Source organism: Charadrius vociferus, unplaced genomic scaffold (genome assembly GCF_000708025.1).
Source record: "Charadrius vociferus isolate BGI_N301 unplaced genomic scaffold, ASM70802v2 scaffold61, whole genome shotgun sequence".
In the NCBI taxonomy this organism is placed as follows: domain Eukaryota; kingdom Metazoa; phylum Chordata; class Aves; order Charadriiformes; family Charadriidae; genus Charadrius; species Charadrius vociferus.
The window spans coordinates 6,001,852-6,025,479 of record NW_009646945.1 but is presented as its reverse complement, the minus strand read 5'-3'; the positions used below and the strand labels follow the sequence as shown (position 1 = coordinate 6,025,479).

The window sequence follows — 23,628 nt, the reverse complement described above, 5'->3', positions numbered from 1 at the left end:
TCCCTTGGTCTAAAAGGCAGAGTTCAATCAGACCTGTAATTAACTGAGGAATGAAGCCTGCACTTTAATTCAGTAGTTCTAGGAAAGTAATTAAATAATTAATAATAACAATGATTGAGAGGAACTGGAACTTCCACTAATGTGTTGCTTTTACTGGTAATTTGAAAAATGGGTGGTCCAGCAATTCTAAGAAACAGAGAAAAAAAATTTTCATTAGAAATGCTCAGACTGTAATTTCTTAAAAGACTGGTTACAGATTCTTGACATTTCACTGTCTTTAATTCTGACTATGGAGTTAATGCTATATTCTCCAGGCAGACCTCTCAAAAGCCACTTGATAAAAAGCTGGTGCCAAGAGACAGACAACAGCATCCGTATTATGTGTTGCTCCTGGTAGCATCTCATGAGACATTTCCGCCATTTCCATCACTATGTTTTCACAAGTCCGTTTTTGCAACTCTTGTTAAAGGAGCAGAATCTTAATACAAGAAAATGGATGTTGGTCTAAATAATGAACTAGACTTGTAGTCTCACTGAGATATTGGCAAGTCACAATCAGGGTCTCTTCAATCCCTGGCACCAGGTGGAGGTGGAGGGAGGAATCCATGTTCTGTCACTAACAGGTAATGTCCCACATTGGTCAGATCTTTCAGACCTAGGACATTTGACTGGTTTCCATCCTCCAGTTTTAGGTAGTTTAGTTTAATAACCAGCTCGCATTAGCAGTATCTGTGATATTCCTCTTTCCTACCTTGAGAGCCAAAGCTTATTTCTATCATGCTGCACTTGGATCTGTTTCAGGTTTCATCATCCTCCTGAACATTTCTGACCACTTATGCGAGTCCTTCACATCAAGAATAACTCGTTCAGCACACACAAACAGTTGGATTGTCAGTCTTTGCAGCGAACACCTTGTGAATCATGTAGCTGGCGAAGGAAAGGGATTGAATTTGCTGTAGTCACTGGATCTGACACAATGGTAATAAAATTTTTGTCTCTTTTGTATCAAAAATGATTGTTTATCTCTTTGGCTAATGGAATTGCCGGTGCCTTAAAAAAAATATAAATCTTATTGTAATGAATATACGCAAAGCTCTTAAAGTCTGATTTACTTTCCCCCTTTCTATTTCTGGCTCAATCTCCATCTTTGTACATAGCTGGACTTTGCTTTGCCTCCTACTCCCGCCTCCCCATTTCCCTATCCACTAGTTTCTTTCTGAAGTGAGCTGCTTATAGCTAGAAACATATTCAAAGTGTCCCTTTGAGTCAATATACCAAATCTTTTCATACCCAGCAGAGCCTTCCTTCTGAATGATCCGTCTTGTCCCATAAGGAACATTCCTGATGTTTTTTCACACATCCTGTTGGCCTGCGCACTCTTGCAGAGCAGCTCTGGGGGTTCTCCGGCAGCAGTTTCCTTGGCTTTGTGGTGCAGAGTGTGATTCCCTACTCAGACTACAGGCATTTGTTTTCTTGTTAGTTAGTGGCATTGACCGCAAACCAGTCTGTCAAAAAGGGTGTCGGTTAACATGTTCAGCAACCCCTTTTGAAGCTCCAGGCAAACTGTGAAATAATTTCTTCCCCTGTTGGCATCTTTTGTGCAACTAGAATTTCTCAGCAATCACCAGAGGCTCTGGAGCAAGTGTTATTTGAAGCAGCTTATAGGATCTGTTCCCGTGTTTTTCTTTGTGGTCTGTCTGCCTGTGTCAGGCTCCAGAACACAGTGAAAACGTTCAGTCTCCCATGACATTGAGTAGAGCGAATATAGGCTAATCCTGCAATGCAGCCTTCAGAAAGCTCGGTGCAGGAACTCCAGATTCTGCTCAAAACAAACATACCTTCTGGAGGGTTTCTGCCCAAGTATTTTCTATGGAGGCCAAAAGTACTTACAGATCCTTCAGGAGTTGTTCCACTGCACCTAACTGGAAATTTCCTTGCTTTCTTCTTCTGGCAATTTTTACTTTCATGTTAACTGTACATCCCTCTCTGTCAGCTTCTATGTTTTTCAAGTCTGTTGTCTTCCATCTGGGAGCCACCTTTGTCCTTTATGTTGGGCTCTGGAAGGCTGTGAAAGTTAAACAGCCTCCGATGGATGGCTGCCCGGTCTCCTCCGCTGGCTGGCTGGTGGGATCAGAACTTGCTGTCCTTCCCCTCTACTCTTATGCCTGGAATGTAAACACACCTCCCAAAAACAGAGGAATAAACCAGCTGCTATTCACTCTTTTAACCATCTATTGAGCAACAGACCTCCATGCCATGTTTATAAGGCAGACTTCTGAAATGGAAAATATGGGTGGGGAGACGACCTTGAAGGGCCATCATGCCTCAAGGTAGGATCAATTATGCCTATTTAATTCCTGATTAATATGTGTCTAACTTGTTCTTAAAAAATCTTCAGTGGTTTAAAGTCTACCACCCACACAGGCGACATACTCCAGTGCTTTCTCATTTGACCCACCTTGTTCTGTTGATGTGCCCGGCCCAGTAACTGACCTACCATCTCCTTTGCTGCAGTTAAAAACCCTTATTACTTGACTGTACTATGATACAAAGAACAGATTATTTCCTTCATCTCTCTGTTGGCCACATATACCTGAAGATTGTTATCTTCTCTACACTTAATAACCCTAGATTAATTAGTCTTTCCTTCCAGTTCTCCACGCTCAGTGCAGTTCACCACTTTTGATCATAGGTCCCTGCAATACAGTTGATTAATTCTGTTATCTTTCAGGCCACTTCTCCAACATATCAAGGTAACTTTGAATTCTAACCCTGGCTTCTGATGTACTTGCAAGGAGCACCAAGTTGACAAAAAAAAAGGAACAAGATTCTGCATTGCAGTAGCTCCACTTTTTTCTGCTCAAGGCCGCCATGAAGAACAGCAGAGACAGAGGGAGCACGCCCTGGCAGCAGCAGCCAGAGGCCTTTTCTGGGTTATATGCCGCCGAGGAACTGCTTGTATAAAACTAATAGCACATATCCCACAGTTGGTGAACCTCTGCTTTATTCCTTTAGCTAAGCTATTGATGAAAATACTGTACACAAACAGCCAAGCACAGACCTCTGTGAAAGTCCTCGATGCATACCTCCATTTTGACAATAAGTCCCTGATAATGGCTCTGAGTATGAGTTTTCAGCTTGTTGTATATGCTCTTGATGGCAATTTCACCTCAATGATATTTCCTTTGCTTATTTACGAGAATATCATGTAAGACGTTGCCAAAATCCTAACTAGAGTCCCAGTAGCTGTCCAATCTCCTGTGAATCTTCCATACACAGTTTGCTCTACTGTCACAGAAGGAAATCAAATTGGCCTGATGCAATTTGTTCATGAGAAGCCCATGCCGAGCTGTTACTTCTAGCACCTTGCTGTCCTCTAGGGTGCTTATGCACAGCTTCACTGACCCTTCCTGCAGTTCCCTGAGATGTCAGCCAACTGTCTGGACTTCCTCAGTTTTTCCCTTATGTGGGTGAGTGCCACATGATTTGGAGAAGCAGTGGACACCCTTGTACAGCGCTAACAGTCAAATATGGGGCTACTTATCCTGCCCTACTGGATCAAGAGCAGCTACATCTCTTACTGTCCCGTTACATGCATTGTAAAGAAGGTGTGGGCAGGATCTGGGTCCAGGTGAGCTTCAAGTGTTTGTTCTGGTGGTTTCCTGGTTGATCTGCAGGGACTGGAGAAGTAGATGAAACACAGATGAAGGGGAATTGTCTGCATCTTAGAGCACTTTGCCTATGACCTTTGCTCCTGTCTGGGTTGGTGCAGCACTACCTCAGGCTAGAGTGATGCTGAATCACCAGCACCCAAAGGCTCGCTGCTCTTTGTGTCTGAACTACAGCCTCTCTGAAGTGTACTTCCCACCTGAGCAATAGGAGCCACCAAAACAAACTACTGAAAGTAAGACATCAAAGTATGTTGGCAGGATTCGCGGTAAAAGGTGAAAATTGGAATCATGCTGAAGTGGAAACCAGTATCAAAGCTCAATTGGTTTTGATGAAAGGAGAATTCAGCCCAGGGGCTGTGACATTTAAGACTTCTCAGATGAAAAAGTAATGAGTCCTCCTGGTTCTACATAAGACTATTTTTCTTTTCATTCTCATAGAACAGGTTAAAAAAATTACACTTAGCATTTGGTTTCCATGCTACCATTTTGTTGCTGTTGAGGGAATGCAGCAAGAAGTAGCTAAGTATTAGTTTACATAATAATGTTTCCACATGCCTATATGTAATTTCCAGTTGTAAATCCAGGTTCCACCAAATCCCACTCTCATGCTGGTATATGTCCTTGTGAAACAGATACAGGGAATATTTCATGTTATAAATAGGGTATAGAGTTCCCATCTCAGCTGCCCATTAGGAAATTGCAAAAAGATTGCAACCTTCTTGTATCCTGAAAGGGAATCTGATTGATGCTTCTTTGAACATGTTTGATATTGACTATATTATATAGAGATGCATTTCATAGTAAACACTTTTATTGCAAGTAGCCCTGTATGAGATAGCAGTAACAGCAATGTGGTTTTCTAGGAACTAAGACCATAAAGGAAAGCTTTTATTTAAAAGGTAAGGCAGAGTGGGTAAATATAACTTGTAACTGTCTACCACTTTGCACACTTCAAAGTGACAACAGCACCAGACTTTCCAGCCAGAGTCCCCTCCAGTTTGGCCCTGGGCATGGCCTGATGGGCTTATGCCAGCCTGGGCAGGCTGCTCTCAAGAAGACCTTTCTGCTGCCCACCTACAGGTGCCTTGCTCAGCAGACGTCAGCTTCAGGAGTGTAGTCAGGGGTTTAAAGGAGTGGAAGTGACTAAGATTTTCTTTGCTCTACATCTTAAAATGTGGAGAGTCACTGTTGGCTGTTTATTTTTGACACATCTTCTTGTATGTGGTTTCACCACCAGTGAATTGTTGCAGCAAATCTTGGACCAGTTTGACTCTTCTGGTTGCCATTACACTGGTCAATGCCATCTGAGGAATGCATTTATTATTGCTGTTGCAGTCTCTTTTTAAGTGATAGGGATGCCATCTTTAGTCTGACACCTCTGCTTTCTCTTGTTTCCTTTATTATTTATAATCAGCAGGCATGAACTAGCATCACACAGGGTCTTCCATTACCACACTGGGTGTCTGCTCTCCGAGGATGAGGAGTACCAGCAAATGATATGCCCCCTGTCTTCATCTTCTGGCTTAATGCAAATCCTTTTCATCACTCCAGAAAGCAGCAAAAGTCTCACAGTTTCCCTTAAACCCTATTTTTTTTAAGAACAGTGATACAAAAGTGATCTACAGCAAAAGCCCCATTGTGCTTGCTGAAATGATTCGGCACAAAAACTAGTGCTACGACACAGACTTCTAATATCCACAGATCACCATGCAAAACTGCTCTCATTTTCAAAACACTAAGCATTAAAAATTCTTCCATGCAACTCTGGGGGAAGTATTTTTCCATCCTGCGCAAATCTTTGAGATGTTAAAACTTTCTTGTTTTAAATTGGGTTGGAAAGTGTAAATATATAAACAAATGAATATGAATAACCAAAAGAACATTTTTAAAAAGTCAGTAAAATAATTGGGTAACCTCAATATTTTGATAAGTTTCAATGATTTCTATTTTGGCTTTGATTTTTACCTCCTTTGCTATAATTATGTCACATTTCAAGAAAAGAAAGTAATCTGGAAAACTAGACTTTTTCATTTAAAAAAAGAAAGAAATTTTGGGGTTTCATAATGTCCAAGCTTTCTTAAAAGAAATCCAAAGAAATTAAACGCAGTTGTCCTGTTCCACAAAATGTTTCTATTTTGCTGACCTGGCATTTGATTTGCAAAGATCTAGCTGAAATGCTGCTGACCACTTTTCATGACTACATTGGCTGGTGTTGAGTACTTGGAACGTTTTAAAATCCGGCCACATATTTTGTGGCCATTTCACAAGATCCCCGAAGTTCAATTCCATTTTAACTGCTGCCCAAAGCGTTTATCCTTGTATTTCAGTTATACACCCTCACGCCTCCCTGTGACTAGAAGGCTGGCTTAATTTTTCTCTGTATGTGAAGACAGCAAACATGAATGGGACATGTACTGTTGAAGAGGAACCCATCTGTGCAGTGCAGTGAAGGCACTGAAGTCCCCAGCATGGTGTCTATGGATCTGCTGTCCTCTCCCACCATACCAGCCCAGGCCAGCTCTGTCTTTTGCTGCATGACTTCTGGATTTCTTTGGAACGTGATGACCACATTCCACAGTTTTCAGGTCTAGCTGACAATTTCTTAAAAGGGTGAGAAAAAGGAGCTTAAAACCCCTGACAGTGAAGATTCTCATCCTCACACCAGTTAATAGGAGGAAGATCAGACAGCTTTGCTGAACATCCCCTAGTCACAGGGACGGTCGTGAGTAAACCATCTTCTCTTACACCTGAACTTCTACATCCACAAATTCCTGGACTGCAAGAAGTCTTTTTTAAGCTGGGAAGACACATTTTCCCCTTCCTAGGATGAGGTTTTCCCAGTGCTTCAGTGTGGTCCTCAGTTGACATTGCAAAAGAAGGTAGGTATTGGTGGCCTGAGCCCACCAGGTCTCTTCATGGTGTGTGACAGAATGTCTTGTTTCTTGAGAGTGTGGTTTGTCTTCTCTGACTTTAGCCATGTCAAGTTTGGGTATCTGGTCTCAGTTAGTAGCTTATTCTCCTGCTGCAGTCAGTGAAGAGATGGAAGTGCTGCAGAAGGTGATGCCTGCTTTGGGGCATGTGCCCGAGCTGCAATTTTAAATTATCCTTAACATCAGATACTTACAGTTCCTTAAGTGCATGAAACTGAGTGTGCCACATACAAAACAGCACTGCTCTCTCCTATCTCCAGAGCCTCATAGCAGCAGGGTCAGCAGTGAGGGACATCTCAGATGGGATCCTCATCTCTTGTTCCCTGGTGCTTAGAGCATCCCCAGGGGAGACAGCTAGCTCCTCTGCATGGACCAAACCTAGGACGAGGATTGCCTGGGCTCACACAGGAAGCCTGTGGCAGAAAAGGGCCTGCACTCCAGTTCTTCACCAACAAATTATCTTTCTTATGCTCAAGATAATGTGCCTTTACCGTAAAGAAAGAAATGTCCCTAATTTGTGGTTATTTACAGCACTGTAAATCAGGCACATGCCACGAAGTACCAATAAAAATTGTTTAAAATCAGCCTTAAATAGCTAAACTCTCAACAGCAGCTCATAAAATGAGACTTGGCAGTTCTTAGGTAGTTATGGTTAAATTGACAGTCCTTTTGGGAGTTAAGATAGCCAAAAGCAGTAGTAGTTAGGAGTGAAGTGATAGATGGTGGAGCTTGTTGGTTGAAGAGCCTCTATTGCACACTCCTGAGACTTCATATGTTCACTGGCTCTGGGCTGGGAGAAGGGAGACACCAGACTTTGTCACTGAACACCAGCTCATTGAATCATACATCCTTCACCTATATGGCCCTAGAAACTGCAAAGCCAGAAGAATGAGCTTTGGCGTGAAGGATCCCATTGCTGTCTGCATGTAACAGGAGACTTTTCAGGCAGGAAGAAAGATAGAAGAAGAATCAAGTCCAAAACAGGCTGAAAGGAAAGTTAAGGAAATCTGAAGAAGGAACCAACACCACGAATGAAAAAAAGCCCATCCATAAAGAAACCAGATCTCAGCTCCTTTTAAAAAGTCAGGTGCGTGAGTTATATTAGCCTCAAGCCAGGTCTAACTTCCGCTGCCAATAACCACTTCCACTGCCAATAACCCAAGCTGACATAACAGCAACATTAAGGAGGTTTGGGATTTTTTTTTTCTGTTGCATTAGGCATTCATGTCTCTTTTCCACATTTTTTTTCCTTCTTCTTTTTTTTTTACAAGGTACTTGTATTTTAGCCAACCTCCTCCCTTTTTGTTAAACAAGAGAAGTTTCTAGATGGGGCCCAAAACTAAACATTGGCTCAGCAACCCAGCACTGTGAAATCCATGGGTTTCGGTCTCCATTCTGCTGCTAGTGGGGATCAAGCACATCCAGACACTGGCAAATCAGCTCGTACGACATGAACTCACACCCAAGCTGGATTCCTGTAGCCTCCCTTGCAGCGTGTCAAAGCAGTGCTCTCAGGCAACCAACATAAGAAGGACATGGACCTGTTGGAGTTAGTCCAGAGGAGGGCCATGAAGATGATCAGATGGCTGGAATACCTCTCCTATGAAGACTGGCTGGGAGAGTTGGTGTTGTTCAGCCTGGAGAATAGAAGGCACTGGGGAGACCTTATAGCAGCCTTCCAGTATCTAAAGGGGGCCTACAGGAAAGATGGGGAGGGACTCTTTAGCAGGGAGTGTAGCAATCTGATGAGGGGTAATGGTTTTAAACTGAAAGAGGGTAGATTTAGATGAAATATTAGGAAGAAATTCTTTTTTACTGTGAGGATGGTGAGACACTGGAACAGGATGCCCAGAGAAGTTGTGGATGCCTCATCCCCAGAGGGGTTTAAGGCCAGTTTGGATGGGGCTTTGAGTAACCTGGTCTAGTGGAAGCTGTCCCCGCCCATGGCAGGGGGGGGTGGTACTAGATGATCTTTAAGGGCCCTTCCAACCTAAACTGTTCTATGATTCTATGATCATGCTTCATCTCACTTTCCTGCCCCACCTAACTAGGCTAGGTAGGTATTTCACCAGAGCAGCTCCGAACTATCAGTGTCCTTCTACACACAACAGCTCAACCATGTAGAGCAGTATTATTGTCCTCTTTAAAATGCTGTATCAAAGCACAGAGAAATTTGAGGACATTGCTGTGAAAAGTGAAGGCACAGAACAAGCATAGAGCAAGCAATGATCAAAAAGATGCACAGACATATTCACACCTTGCTGAGTCCAGTCCATGCTCTGCTGGGAACCTTGATGTAGCAGCTCAGGCTTGATGCCAAACTTGGTTACCCAGTTCCTGAACTAGACCATGTTTCTGTCTAGCCGGCTCAGAGCAGGCATGCAACTGTCTGCACTTGGCCATGGAAATATGCCTAGGCCGCAGACCTTCAGAAGTGCTTGGATTTGTTAGGTTTGGAGCCTGGATCCCTTTGAGGTTCTTTCTGATTCTCCAAGAGGCTCACAGATTGTTCATAGAAACACAGGAATAAAACAGGGGTCTGTCATGCTTGAAGCTGTCACTGTGATCACTAAATTGGTGTCCACTGGGCTTTAGAGCTGCTCATGGAGTACTGGAGGGTCTGGTGTCCTCAGTCTGTGCCGAGTCCAGGCTCCATTTTCCTTCAAGTAACAGGCCAGCATAATCACACTAAGGACTGAGTGGAAGCACAACTCGAAGGCTTCATAGCAGAACATGGTATCACACAGCAAAAGAAGTTGGTCTGTGTAAGAAAGTCACCTGTGATAGAAGACAGCTGCACCCTTCCCTTTGCCACGTAGTAAGTGGGTGTCTCACTGCAGCAGCAGTGACAAGCTTTGCTGTTGTAGCTGCTTTTCTCTCCTGGCAGTACTGGGATGCTGGGTCTGCCAGGGCTGCTCTGAGGTCCTCAGTGCTCTTTTGAATGCAGAAATGATGACTAAGACTTGTATAGTCCTGGTGGAGCTCAATTTATAGGAGCTTTGTTGGAGCTTTGGGAGGCTAGATGACGAGTCGCTTACTCTTCATCTTCCACCCCACACAAGGGATGTACCAGCAGATACACCTGTCTCCTCCAGCCCTTGGAAGCCATGCAGGTGCATATGGCCCAGGGCTTCCTCAAGACCAAAAGAAACAGAGGCACCACTGAGCCTGAAAAACTCTGGAAGGATTCCTGAAGGAGTGTGTGTGCTCAGTGGCTGCAGCTCTGCTGCTTGGCAGTGCCTTGGTAAGCAGGGTGTGGTGTGCCCCACCAGCATGCTACCAGAAAGCCCTGGCTGGCCTGAGTGGTTCCTCACACCAGTATTCACTCACTGTGGTGAAGGAGGAGATAAGGCAGTTCCTTGGTACTCCAGAGCATCCCAAAGTCAGCCACAAACTCCTTTCCCTGGTGCACGTCCCCTTTTGACAAATGCAGAATGATTCCCACTCTCTCTCCCACTGCTGGGGATGTTGCAGGGGGTATAAAGGACTTTCTGGGCATTAAGAGTACGTTGAGTTCCAAAAGCTCATGATTATCAGAGATCCCACTCATTTTTATAATCAAGGCTGCTTCCTGTAATAGCATCTCACATTTGGTGCTGTGGATCTCCACTGATGGATAGTTTAGGTGGATAAAAACATTGTTCATCAAAGCCAGGGCACATAATGAAAAACTGGCTGAGTAAAGCCATAATGCAGAAACAGGTTTAAGCCCACATAGCCTTTCCCCTAGTCTAAGCTAAAAACATTCTTCCTTCCAGTACAGAAGTGCTATCAGCCTGCCTTCCCCATCTTCTCCTTCTAACCCACATTACAGTGGTTACTTCATGCACTTGTGTGTGGGCATCCAAGTCCAGCTGCCATCCTCTGCCAAACTCCGAGTTAAAACTTAACCCACCAAGTTATCAAATGTCCTCAACATGGCCTATATCTTGTCCTGGGTCTTGCTCTTGGTCTTCTTGGTGAAACTGTTTCACCTGAGATACATATTTATACACTAGGCCACCAGCTGAGAACATGAGGCCACAAAGTAAGAACTATAACTCATCCGTTGTAGCTTTTGTATGATGCTGGAAGAGGAGACTGTAGTCCTGATCCCAATTTATATTCTAACTACAGAGCAATCTGGCAAAATTGGAGCTCCCCTTACTTTCAATGGTTTATAAGAGGTTGGGAGGGCTCAGCTCTTGCAAATGATGTGACTGACAGGTGAGAGCAGAATGAGTTGGTTTTTTTCATGTCAGACTTAGTTATAAGGTAGATGCCAAGAAACTCAGCATCATTAGGATGTGGGTGTTTGTAGGCATTCCCAACAGCAGAAGTCAGGCTGTTCATATTGCCTCAGGAACTGAATATCCAAATCTCTACTGACATGTTGGATCGTCACAGATGTTACAGCAGTGCGTGTATATATATCTCCCACAGATAAGCAGGACATAAAACCTTAAAGTGCCTATTGCGCACCAAAACCTTAGTTATCACGCCTCCCATGCAACTGGAGGAATTTTGCTGAGGCACAAAAGTTTGGAGATGTAACATTTCATTACTATGAGCACTGAACTCCTAGATGGGCTGACTGCATCTCCTTCTCCACCAAGGCTCCACAACCAGACTGTATCCATACATGGTACTGCAGGCAAATATAGCCTGTACTCAAAAAACCCCCTAAACGACCGTAGTCTTTCCCAGCTCATGGACCTTCACCAGTGACTCAGGATGGTGATTAGCTATGGCTTCCCTCTGCACTCCTCCAATGTGGAGGATTTACAAGTATCATGCCATGTTGTCATTAGCCTAAACCTGCCGAACAGCGATTTTCATCAGGGATGTGCTAAACTACCTCACACAACTGTGCACCACAAGGTGTATTAATCAAAAGACTAGCATTCCTGTTTTGGTTTTGCCTGCTTGTGTCCCAGTATAGAGAACCCCTAACTATAATAGGAAACCAGAAATGCAAATAACTAAGAACAGATAAACAAATATTTAATTCAAACCAGCAATATGTTGTTTGCAGTTATTTATTTTACTAAAATGGTTACATATGTTGAAACAAAGAAGAGCAATAGTAATAATGTTTGTTTTTCCAATATCATAAATAATTATTGAGTCTTCATTAGCTGTTGGCTCAGCACTGATCATGATTTTTGTTATTTAAAAAAAGACACACACATAGTTCATTAGAATTTGTGTTTTCAGAAAACTCCAAAGCAGCAGTAGAAAAAAAAAATAAATTAAAGGAAATGGTAACAAGAAATTATGCCAAGTATTTCTTAAATTTAAAACCCACTTGATGTGTTTTACAGATTATTCTTTGTGCTTTGATCATTTAAAAAAGAACCACGAACAAGTTGTTTATACAATGGCTTGTCTTCTCCAGTTTTACTCCAGAGAAGTCCCCCAAAGTACCTTTTTTACATGAAAAATTTTGTTGTCTTTTATACAGACAAAACCACTGTGAATATTTCTAACAGAAAAGTTTGTCAAAACCATCAATTTATTGTCACAAAATATTTAATACCAGAATAACTTATAATAGTATGAACAAAACTGAAGTATTAACTCTCTGCTATTAGTTATGAACTCACATTATTATGTCAAAATCCAGTAAAGTATCAAAAATTAATGACACGGAATCTTAGACATATAATGATGCAAGTCAGTAAAACATATACTTCAACTGTTCATACAGTCATGACATACATTTCTTGCTTGGCACTTTAAGTCAATGCAAATCAGCAATTTAGAAAACAAAGTAAAAATATATATGTACAAAATATTTTCATATCAAATCATTTTCATTGTACACTAAATAAACCCAACAACATGTTAAGTTACATCAAGAAGTTTCCGAAGAAGTCACACCAAGGCTGATGTTTGCAATGTATCTTGACTATTTTAGTGCAACTGGAACAGCCTCTACTTGCAAGTTAGTTTCATCATTAGCACAGTCCTGCTTCCATTGAAGTGGGAGTTCTGCCATTAAACTCAGTGGGAGCAGGACTAAAGTCTTGTCTTGTTCATTGATGGCTCACCAAAAAGAGAAACAAGGAAAAGGATAAGTAGGAAAGAACCTGACAGGATACCCACAGGAAAAAATCCAAATCCTAGCAATAATCAGCTCTTTTCCAGTTTTATGTAACTGATTCAGTATAAATTGATTTTGTCTTTGTCACTGTTTATTCAAGCACTGTAAACCTCATTAAGACTGTTATATGACTTCAGAATAACTTGTACACCTCCCAATAAAACTTAAAAATAAACGTGGTTTTATGCTAGTCATTACACTCAATAGCAGTCAAGTTTTGAGACGTGACATTTAATACATGGTTTAGTATCTACTTAAAACCCTCCCACCTCGAATGCTGAGATTTTTCAATGTTTCATCTCCCATTTGTGTTTCTAGTTTGGGCTTTGATAGTTTATATTATAGCTTTTTCTCACTGAAATGTGAACTGTCAATCAACTGTCCTCATTTATGCAGTACCTACAAAATAAAAATGTCTAAACCACATTAAAGTAGTAAGTTCCACCATGGAAGCTTTTTTGACCTCCACTGCAAATAATAAATGGCACTACAGATTTAGTTTTGTACAAGAAGGAATCAAATTTACCTCTGTCAAAACTCCAGTAAGTCACTAGCAAAGCTTTGAAATTATAGAAACTGGACTTGAATTTACAACTAGTCTGCCTAGAACCTTCTCAACTAGAAATATTTAATGAGCAACACAGCTGGGAGCATATGTATAAGTTCAAAATAATCTGAACAATTAACTTATTTCCTAAATTTGTGTGTTCTAGAGTATTGCACATTTCAAAGGAATGATTTTGGTATTTTAATATACTGCATATACAGGTAAGAAACATGCATAACAACCTCATTGTCACTTTGACAAAACATACTGTACAATTTTTATAACACTGTTGATTAAAAAGAGAGAAAATGACGTAACAATTTCATTAAGACTCGTCAATTTGCACAAGTCAAATAAGCACAATTCTCCAGGGCCTCCAGCAGTAACGTGTTTAGCCCTAGGCTGCTTAAGCCCACTTGGAATAATATACAAAGTTTAAGCATTATGGCATTGTCATTTTGAGGCATAATACTGTTGTACTATGCCCACGTTATAGCTTATTTTTTGAAAGCAAGGCACTTACTGTAATAGCAATGCAAACATCTTATGCGCACTTTGATTAACATAAAATAAGTTAATGTTTTGATAAAAACAGGGTTTTTTTTATAATTTACATGCCTTTTATAGAAGCAATTGAACATTTCATTTAATACAATGAAAACGTCTGAGTCAGAAGGAATGTTATTTTTTTAAACTGACCATACTGTAAAAAAGGGCCTATTTTCCACATTTGCCTCATATCTGTGAATCTGATTTTGCTGAAAACCAATCCTGCAAGGAAAATGTCCGTTTGACAGGAAAAAGAAGAAGGACCCATCTCTTAAAACTGCTGAACTAATGGCACTTTAACAGTCTTTACTTCTGATATATGTGATGATTTCTGAATGATGCAGCTGGTAGTTCCCTGCAGTTTATCCTTCCCCTGGGCAAGGTTCGTTAGGGCCATAGCTGCGTTGATCTCCTTCCAGTATGTTTCATCTTTGCTGGTTCCTTTTCTGTTAGCTGCGCTAGATTCAAGCAATAACAAATATTTACATGTACAGCTTACATAGCTAGGTGATGTCAGGAAAACAATAATAATTATTATTTTGGAAAACTGTGAAGTCCCTTACTCACCTTTCACACTTATTTGGTCCATTCTCCAGAGTTTCTGAAAACAGAAAAAAAATAATTGATGTCTCTCTTCTTTTAATAGTTTTTAAAACAAGCAAGTTCATGGAATAGGCACATGGAAAAATAACCCAAGATTAATTTCAAAATTGATACCAGATTTCCAAATAAAATTTTTGTTTGGACACATCTAAAGGGTCTGCTTCACACAAGCGTCTGCCTGGAGAAATCTACACCAAGTTTGGAGCAGGGCACATGTCAAAAAAAAAATGCTGTGGGGAAATTTCAACTGTGGGGACCTTCCAGAGACATGATCTTACAGGAATAGGCTTTGGTGAAGCAGAACTTCACTGAGCCTCACCAGAAGCACACCGGCAGAACCGGTGCTAAACCCTGCCCAGCGCATCCCACACCAGCCCCGTCTGGGAAAAAGTATTTTGGTTATTTTGGCAATAGTGAGAATAAAGCTGGTCTTTGAGGTTCACCTACATTTTGCAGGGTGATAGAGCTAGTTTTTCAAAATATAAATCCCAAGGACATACGGAATTGCAAAACCTAAAAATAAAAATCAGCTTCATTGCCCTTCAGTGAATGCCTTCTTGTATGCACTAAAAATAGGACTTTCACCCATACACACATGATGTGTGTGGTTTTTCATGCGCCCCTTGCCCAGGCTGCGCCTCAGTCACAGAGGCCGGCTGAGAAGGGTACAAGGAACAAGCACACCTGGTTAACAGCCTTCAAAGATGAAATTGCATCACAGGCACAAGCTACACTTTCCCATCAAGAGTCACATTTGTTCATTCATTAAGTCCTCACGTTGCAGAGAAGCCAGAAATATTTACCAGGCAGAAATGTATAAGCTTTATTCAGGGGGCTTGCTATCCTGACACAGAAACGCATTATAGAGGAGCGAGAAGCCGTGCCTAACTGCAATACCTATGGAGAATGAGTCAAACAAAAGAAACAGCAACGGCATAAGAACTAATGGCTACAGGACTCAAAAAGCCCCTGAATGCAGCATAAATCTCATAAAGGAATACACCTCCTTGTGAGCCTAGATTCCCAACTAAAAATCAACCTTATTGCTAGATTTCCATTAGATTATTAATTAAAAGCTGATCTTTTCTTTAAACAGAGCTTCCAGTAGAATAGGTCTCAAAGCATATTGCAACCCTTGGTAGCTCTCCACTTAGGAGCGGCTTTGCCCACCATCGACCAGCAGCCCATTTTCTCATACAGCCAACCCGCGTCGAACAACAGCCCTGCCACAATCCCCAGCACTTGGGGGTGACCACTGAAGACCATAGTCTCACCAAAGAAATGCAGGGAGACCAGCTGTAATTTCAGAGGTCAGACGTTCGCCAAACTGTTTGATTTAGCACGCCTCCATCCGCAAAACATCTTTATAAATAAATGTCCAAAAAGTGACCGAGGTTTACATTTTGTTCCGAAAGAGCACATCTTAAATCAGTGTCTCTTAAGCTCTCCTAGATCAATGTTTGAATGGGATTCAAAAGAGGGGCAAGTTCAGCCTATACAGAGGAGAGGGAACCAACAAAAAAAGAAATAATTTGATCCAGAGTGAGGTACTGAATGACACCAAAAGTCTCCTTCTTCATGCTGTACTTGGCTACAAGTAATTTTTCAGCCCTGCTTCATTTTTTTTAATAGAGACAATTTTAAAGAGGAGGTTTAGGACTGAATAGGTCAGTAGGTATAGAAATGGAAATGGCAAGTAATAGAGAATGTCGTTGCCAGAGCAAACCTGGATATAAATACACCTCTCTCAAGCATCTGTCAGTTTCTTTTGCTGTTGGAAAATATTTCCTATGAACAAAAAAATTGCTTGTACAAACTTCTGAGGAAAGTAGGTGTGAATGGTGACACACATTCCAATTCCAGCGTTTATTTGAAGGAGTATTTGCAAATATTTTTTACTGGTGTTCAGCCAGCTCTAAAAGAAAGCGGCTTGCCCATGGTATATAAAAGCTAAAAAATACAATCCAGAAGCAAAAAGCTACCCATTCTTTAACTTTGCTGAAGATTTTTCCTGAATTACAAGTCTTTTTTTATTCCATTCAGGTTTTACATTTTTTCAAACAAGTAATTATGTCAAAGAAACTCGAAAATGGGTTACAATAAAACCATCACTGATAATTTGCAAAAGCTCTTGCTAATAACTGCTGTAAAAGCATGTTAGTACAATGAAGTCTGAAAATCCATCATTTCAAAGCACAGACCCTGTTTTTCTTGCCAAAAATCCATTTCTGCTATACCAAACCTCTGACAGCATATCTCCATTTGCACTACCATAGCATCCAAGCAGCTCACATCTGTCTGAACAGCCCTTAGTGAAGGAAGCAAGTATTACTACCATTTTTTTTTGATGAGGATAACCACATTGAGAGAGACAAAGACCATTTGCCACACTCTCCTTGGCATCTTGCTGACCAAACCAACTTGATCCACTTGCCATGAACTTGCCATCTAAGTCATATATTTATCCAGGCTAGTTGTTGAGGCTGCATTCACAAACAACAGAGATGTGCTCCAAGAAGGGGTTTCAGTCCACCTATCTAACGCCGCAGTCCAACATCCCTGGGTGCCGCTGCAAAACCAGATCGCGAAGCCCTCTTCCATGGCCACCTCCTCCCACTGTTTCCCTTTGGGCAGCATTATCATCCATGTGGATATGCTTTGAGCTGGATGAGGGGAGGACCATATCTCTGCTTTGGAGATTAAACTGGTGGTGTAACTACAGCCATAACTGCTTAGCTCAGCCCAGAAGAATCGCAGTCTGGCCATGTCTGGCTCTTCACTGACAAGAGAGGGAATGTAGATAACAGCATTTTATGAAGTTTAAAAAAAAAAAGGTGAATCTTGCCCGACATTTTGCTTTTTCTTCATCTTTTGCAATCTACCTGCTCTACCCCTGACTACTAATTAAAGCTTTTGATAATTAAAGCTTTTGATATTTGACATACCTGCACAACAATTGCAAAGTATATTTCAACTGTAAAAGTAACATTTTGATGAGACTGCTTCATGAATATAACTCAAGAACAGCATTCTCAATATGGAAAGTGTTCGGTTTCTTGACCATTGCACAACATGTTCCTAGATTTCTTCTCTGAGCAATGAGGAAACGGCACTGTGACTGGGTAACATCTCTGGAAATGGTGACGGAAAGAATGGAAAAATAATGCAGCATACCGAATCTCACCGAGTAGCCTCAGCTAAGGACTCACCCCAGAGAAAGTGCTGATGGGCAGACCTCTCACTTCACTCATGAGCCCTCTCTCACTACGTGAGAGGCAGCGCTTTATGCAAGGTACCAAGGATGTGCCATAGCTGCCCTCTCCATGCGCTGCCGTTAACTTTAATCTAACATCCCTTTGGGGGCAGCAACCTCTGGTCTCTCCTGAAAAACTGTGGTCCTCTGACTAGCTGGATCAAGGCAGACTTGTCAAGCTTAGATCAAGACAAGTGACTCCAGAGAAAGCCAATGATGATGCATTATTATATTCCATGCAGTTCCCAAGACTTATTTGATAGGGTGTACACTGAAGTTTATTGACAGCATACCACTGGCCAGCACAAATAACTTTCCTAAACAAACCACAGTTGTGCTCAATAGCATATTTATTAATTGAAACCCCAAAAGAACCTGCTGCTGAGGTGGTTTTTTCTATCTCAGAAAGCAATGCGCTTCTTGTGAAAGGATGTTGGTAGGCTTTCAGCATATATTGAGATCCTATAGTAAGTCTATTTAATATTAAACATCAGAAACAGCTTTTTGTTACAAGATTGGAAATCACTTAAAACAGTGGTCATTTGCTCTACCACTGGAAAGTTTTAAGCACTATGAAAATGGAAACTCAATCATTTATAACTAGGGATTGTCATTTATACCTCACTTTCTGGTTCTTCGTTCTGCTCCCAGTTGCAAGCATCCAGAGAATCAGCTTTTGCCTGGCCAGGAATGTCTCATTCTGCTCTTGCCACCCATCCAAAGAAACCAGCAAGGCAGGATATTTGTTCCCTCTTGTTTATAATAGGAAGTCACTATAAATCACTTACCAATGGAATCCTGTATACTTTTCCATTAGTATGAGTTTTCAGTATACAGTTTACTGTAGTATGCAGTGCCAAGAGTGTAGTCACAGGACAATACCAGCTTTGTGATACAGTATGGTATTTTTCAGGACTCACATAATTATTAATAATATATGTAGCATATATTTTTTTTTTCACCGTGAAATTTCTTCATAAATATTCACTGGCTGATCCTGACAACTCTCTTGCAAGGTAGCCTGTAGTCCCGTTTTAGCAGAGATGGAAATGAGTCTCAGAAATCCAAAGACAACATGCCTAGGCAATACTTTCACCCTTTCAAAAGCATTTCAGAGCAGAATTTTCCAGGATTCTCCAACATTTAAAATGTTTTCTTTTGTTCTCCTGCTATCAGAAAGGCCCACCTGGAGAAAACAAACCCCAGGGTTCTTGCAGGCAAACCATCCTTAAACTGGACAACAGCATCACTTACCTCCAGTACATTGCCATTACACCTGACTGTTGTCAAAATGATATACAAATAATTCACACAAAGATACACGTCTAAGTACATACACAGTGCCCTTTTACATACTGCATCCAGTATTAGAGAAGAAAGCCAGAGCATAAAAGCCATAGCACATATGTCTACTCCAATTTACAACATACAAAGACTCTCTGGCTACACGGTACTTGTGGCACGTTCAAATATTTCAGAACAATTCAGACCCTTACCAATGGCCGAGTCCAGACTAGTAACTTTTATATACTTGGATGACTTTGGGAGTGTGCTAAATAATGTTAATTACAGTTATGTTTTACTCTTTGGATCTAAGAATTCTGACCTAAGAATATCACACGTGTGTGGTGATGAACTGACTTTACATAAAGGCCCTGCCGGGAACAGCAAAGGAAAGACTGACCACTTACGTAGGACCAAGAAGCATCCACGTTGCTCCCCCACTCCGTGTTATATACAGCTCAAGCCGAACCGCAACAACTGGCTTAAAACCCTGCTTTGTGTTATCAGGTAACATTGACAAAGCAAAGATGGCTTGAAACCAACAGGGGAGAGAACGTGTGAATGAGGGAACGAGACAGAGAGGAAAGGGTACAGAACATTATGTAGCGGGGAAAGAATGGACATGGAAGTCAAGACACAGTAGGTCAGTCCCACATGACAGTCATATTTCTTGAAGCTACTTAAACATGTACAGATTCCTAATGAATTACACACCTTCTATTCTTGCTCAAAATGGAGGGGAAAAAAGAACTGCTGGCCCCAATGGTGAATACTATAAAATATTTGTTGGTTCAGTAAAAGGTCCCGTATAACTTATCTTCATTTTAAAATTGGCAATGTTATTCAGCTGTTTCTCTCTCTGCCTCTCCTGAACTTTCTTTTGTTGGTTTTGGAGACTCTGGCTTAACATGTGTTGACCAGCATTTTCAAAACAAGCAAGAGGAGGAAAAAGAGGGAGGAACAGGAAATAAATTGGGGCAGCTGAATGAAAAATGAAGCTTACATGTGTGAGTAAATTAGTGGTGAGATGAGGTATTTCTGTAGGTCACACACACACACCTTGACTGAAGTATTTTCCAAACCGCAATTTCAGGGCACATACGACTTTCAGATCCCTGGTTCTCCAAGAACAAAATTGGGTTAACTGGAGTTAATATTCCTGTACTTTTCTGCGTTGACACAGCTCCTTTCCTCCCGAAGGATCCCAAACTAAACCATGAATCACACTACATCACTAACGTTTACCCACATCTGGGGCGGGAAGGTGGCTTAGCACAGGCTGCTCCGCAGTGCAAGGGAGGGTAAACTGCAGCCCAGAGCACCAGGCCAGGCCCTCTCCTCTTACATGAAATATAATTTAATCATGGTACAAAGACTGTAGCACCTTTTGAAAAACCCAAGCACAGCAAGCCTCAGCTCTTCTCGCTTGAATTGGAGGAGGCAGGAGTTGGCCTTCCCATGCTTACACTTGTAGTGCTCCCATTTTGAGCCCGAGGTGAACAGACAAACGAGTTTCTGAACGTGGATACTGCTCAGCCAGAGGCCCACACTACCGAAGGCTTTCTAGACATAGACAGGACTCATCCGATCTAGCACAGCAACCCTTTTCCCTTTGCACCATCCTCCCAGGCTTCCTCGGGAACATCAGACCTATTAAGGATGAATTACGGAGAAGCACAGACAGGAAAGCTGGAAGAAACTCTAAACCACAGAGCCTCCTACAGAAATGTCCCCCAACCCCGCCCTGGTGGCTGCCCTCCTGCTGACCCTGGGCTACCTCCACATGGGATCTACTCAGCGTTGTCCCTCATGAAGCCACTCCTGCCCGGAGCAGGTCCTGGACTGGGCAGGTCCACATTAAACTGCCCAGCTGCGGCTGGCAAGTGCTTATGCAGCAGAGCCTTTTGGTGTAGGGACTAAAGTCCCTGTTCCAGTTTTGGACAACCTGAGGCTGCAGACACAGTGAGGCACTGTGATCTGGAAGTATGTGTGATACCAACTGCAGCTTGTTTGATCTCAGGGGGTACCGGATTTCTTCTGACAAAGATTTATTACTGTGTCTTTTTGTTGGGTGGTAGGAAGAAAGCTGTCAGAAACTTGCAGGAATGAGGTCTGGGCCCAGGCTCTAGAGAAAACTCCTTTTCAGCAAAGCTGTCATTTACCACTGCTCTCTCTTTCTTCCAGGAGGAGGTTATGGAGCAGCTTGTAATGAAGTCACCCCCACAACCCTGTTACCTCACTCCTTTGGCTTCACAGTGACACCAAGTATGAGAACTGAACTGTCATCAGCTGTTACGTCCTTTCAGATGAACAAACTGCATAATAACAATCCACGTTCACAGTGACAGCTACAGTGAATATTTTCCCCTGTTCTCCCAGTGGTTTTTTTTCCAGGACCAGCTTTAGTCCTGGTCTGACCTCTTCTGTTAAGACCCATAGGTTGGGTCTTGCCAATGTTGGAAATAACCCTTTGCCATCATGCCTCAGAACAAGCCTTTTCAGGGAAATCTTTCTTTGAAATTTGCTTCTTGCACCAAAATATCAGACATAAGCTTTAACTGTGAGGGACTGCTACCACTCAAGTTTTTTTTCTGAGTACCTGGGAACTTGAAGATTTTTTTTCCCTGTGCAGCCTGGAGCCTGCGGAACTGGGAGTAGGCATCTAGTTACATTTTAATACATGTGATTTTTATAAAATGAGTATACATGCCCACAGAGACTGGGATAGGTGTATTTTATAATCCATAAAAGAGAATTGAGTTTGTAGGTCTATATTAACATTTGCATTCATAAGTGCACTGAAAGCCCCACATAATAGTAGGCATGGTGCAAATTGTCTTACAGTCTTGGGCTATGCACCTGCACGTAAGAATTTATGAGTTAGCAAACTAGATACAAACCTGGTGTAAATCACTTCATTGTTCGGGCTGTCACGGCTGGCTCTAAATTTCCCATGACCAGTGACAGTGTGTTCTCTTTGGTGAGATGCAGGGCACTGTGTGAGACTTGTTTCCTTAGCCAGAATTTAGCAGAGCTTATAATGGGAGTTAGGGCTGTGTAGTTTTGGAGGCAAGTTGTTAACGAACTGACGGTTATGTGGTATTATGTTCTTTTCAAGTTTGCTGCAAAGCTGACCGAAATCAAATCTTTCCTCATTGAGTTGGCATGTAATTAGCAGTGTAATGTTGTCAGATTCCTTGGTGATAGTCTCCCACGTGCATTTCATAATGGATAAACAAACATCTGACCTAGGTTTCTTTTTTTTTTTGGGGTGTTATTTAGAAAGGGATTTACAGCACGTGCTGTGCTGACTGGAAGGATGAAGTAGTTAGCCCTCCTGCTGCAAACCGTTATGGGTTAACAGTGAAAACTAAGGCAGCAGGGAAGGGGGAGGGTGAAATAAAGAAAAGAGGAGAAAAGAGAAGAGGAAGGAAAAACAGAAATAAAGGAAAGAGCATGGGAGATGTTAAAAAAAAAGGAAATGAGAAAATGACAAATGAAGATTCATTAGGGAAAAGAAGAGCAAGGAGTATGAAAGGAGAAAACATATCCCTGTGTTCATTTTCTTTATTTTTAATATAAAAATACCCTTTTCCCACCCAGGAATCTCACTGTAGTGCAGGCAGGCACGTTCAGGCTTTCACTCTGGATCTGAAAAGTTTAATCGGGAGCTCTTAAAGCCTAAAATAAGGCTTTAAAAGTAAAAAGCTAAAGTCAAATGCAGCCAGGGTAAGCACTATTACACTCCAGCCCGATTGTTTTTCATTAAAAAAGCGGGGTGAAAGGGAGGGTTTCAAAGCCATATTTCAACCCTAGGCTGACACTACAGCAGTAAAATCTGATTTTGTTATGCTAGTTGGCTGTGGGTTTGCGAGCAGACCTTACATATGCGGTGTAACGTTATGATATGAATGTGTGCACACAGGATATTTTCAGAAGCCTCCTGCAGAATTCGGAGAAACGTGCCCCCCGTTCCCGCGGCCCCGCTGGCAGAAGCCAGCTCCTCTCCTGCCCCTGGGAGCCAACTGGGCTCAGACATGGCATGTGCTGCACAAAGGCAATTTGAATTACAAGGTGCTGTATTTTCAGGCAAGTGGAGGAGCTTGTAAGTGAATGCCAGAACTGATTTCCAGGGTGTGTTTAGCCAGCAGCATGGAGTAAAGAATGGGTAAGTCTGTCAGGGAGAGGAAATTCACTGTTTCTCTCACTCGCCTGTAAGATAAAGAAGAGACTGACAAATATGATCTTTTTAAACATAGATACTTCCATCCACTGGGATGTGCACAATACTTAAGTCCAAATACTAAACCCCAGGTACCTGAGTTATATCCCGACCTTAGTCTGTGTGATCTCAAGCATAAAAATTCAAGAAGCTTGTAAGGAAGTGCATAAGCACGTACAGGGCTCCAACAATCAAACAGCCGTAAAAACGGCTGTAGGCTGCTAAAGAACCTCACGGTAACCCCAGACAACCGTTGCACAAAGATCCTACAAATCAAGGGATTACATGTGCAATTTTAAAAATTAGTTATACCTATAAGGAGATACAGATATGTTCATATGTATATACCTGTATCTGCTGGGAATGCCCAAGCCGTCTGCCTTCCCACTGAGCGTACTGTCAGATACAGCAGTACAAACACATGTGCTATTTTCTGTGGTCACTGCCTCTCCGAAGGCACAGGGTGGACCTGCTCCAGGGATGA

The 23,628-nt window shown here is 41.9% G+C and overlaps 1 protein-coding gene across 1 annotated transcript in view; it reads right to left on the bottom strand.

The window, feature by feature from the left end:
- Positions 1–14,053: 14,053 nt before the first annotated feature.
- The window catches only part of MKX (mohawk homeobox), a 55,597-nt gene continuing 46,022 nt past the window's right edge, over positions 14,054–23,628 (bottom strand). The window contains exons 5-6 of the mRNA XM_009895132.1: positions 14,350–14,383; positions 14,054–14,240 (exon numbers count right to left, since the gene is read on the bottom strand). Coding sequence (XP_009893434.1) covers positions 14,054–14,240; positions 14,350–14,383 — 221 coding nt within the window. The remainder of the gene's footprint in view (positions 14,241–14,349; positions 14,384–23,628) is intronic.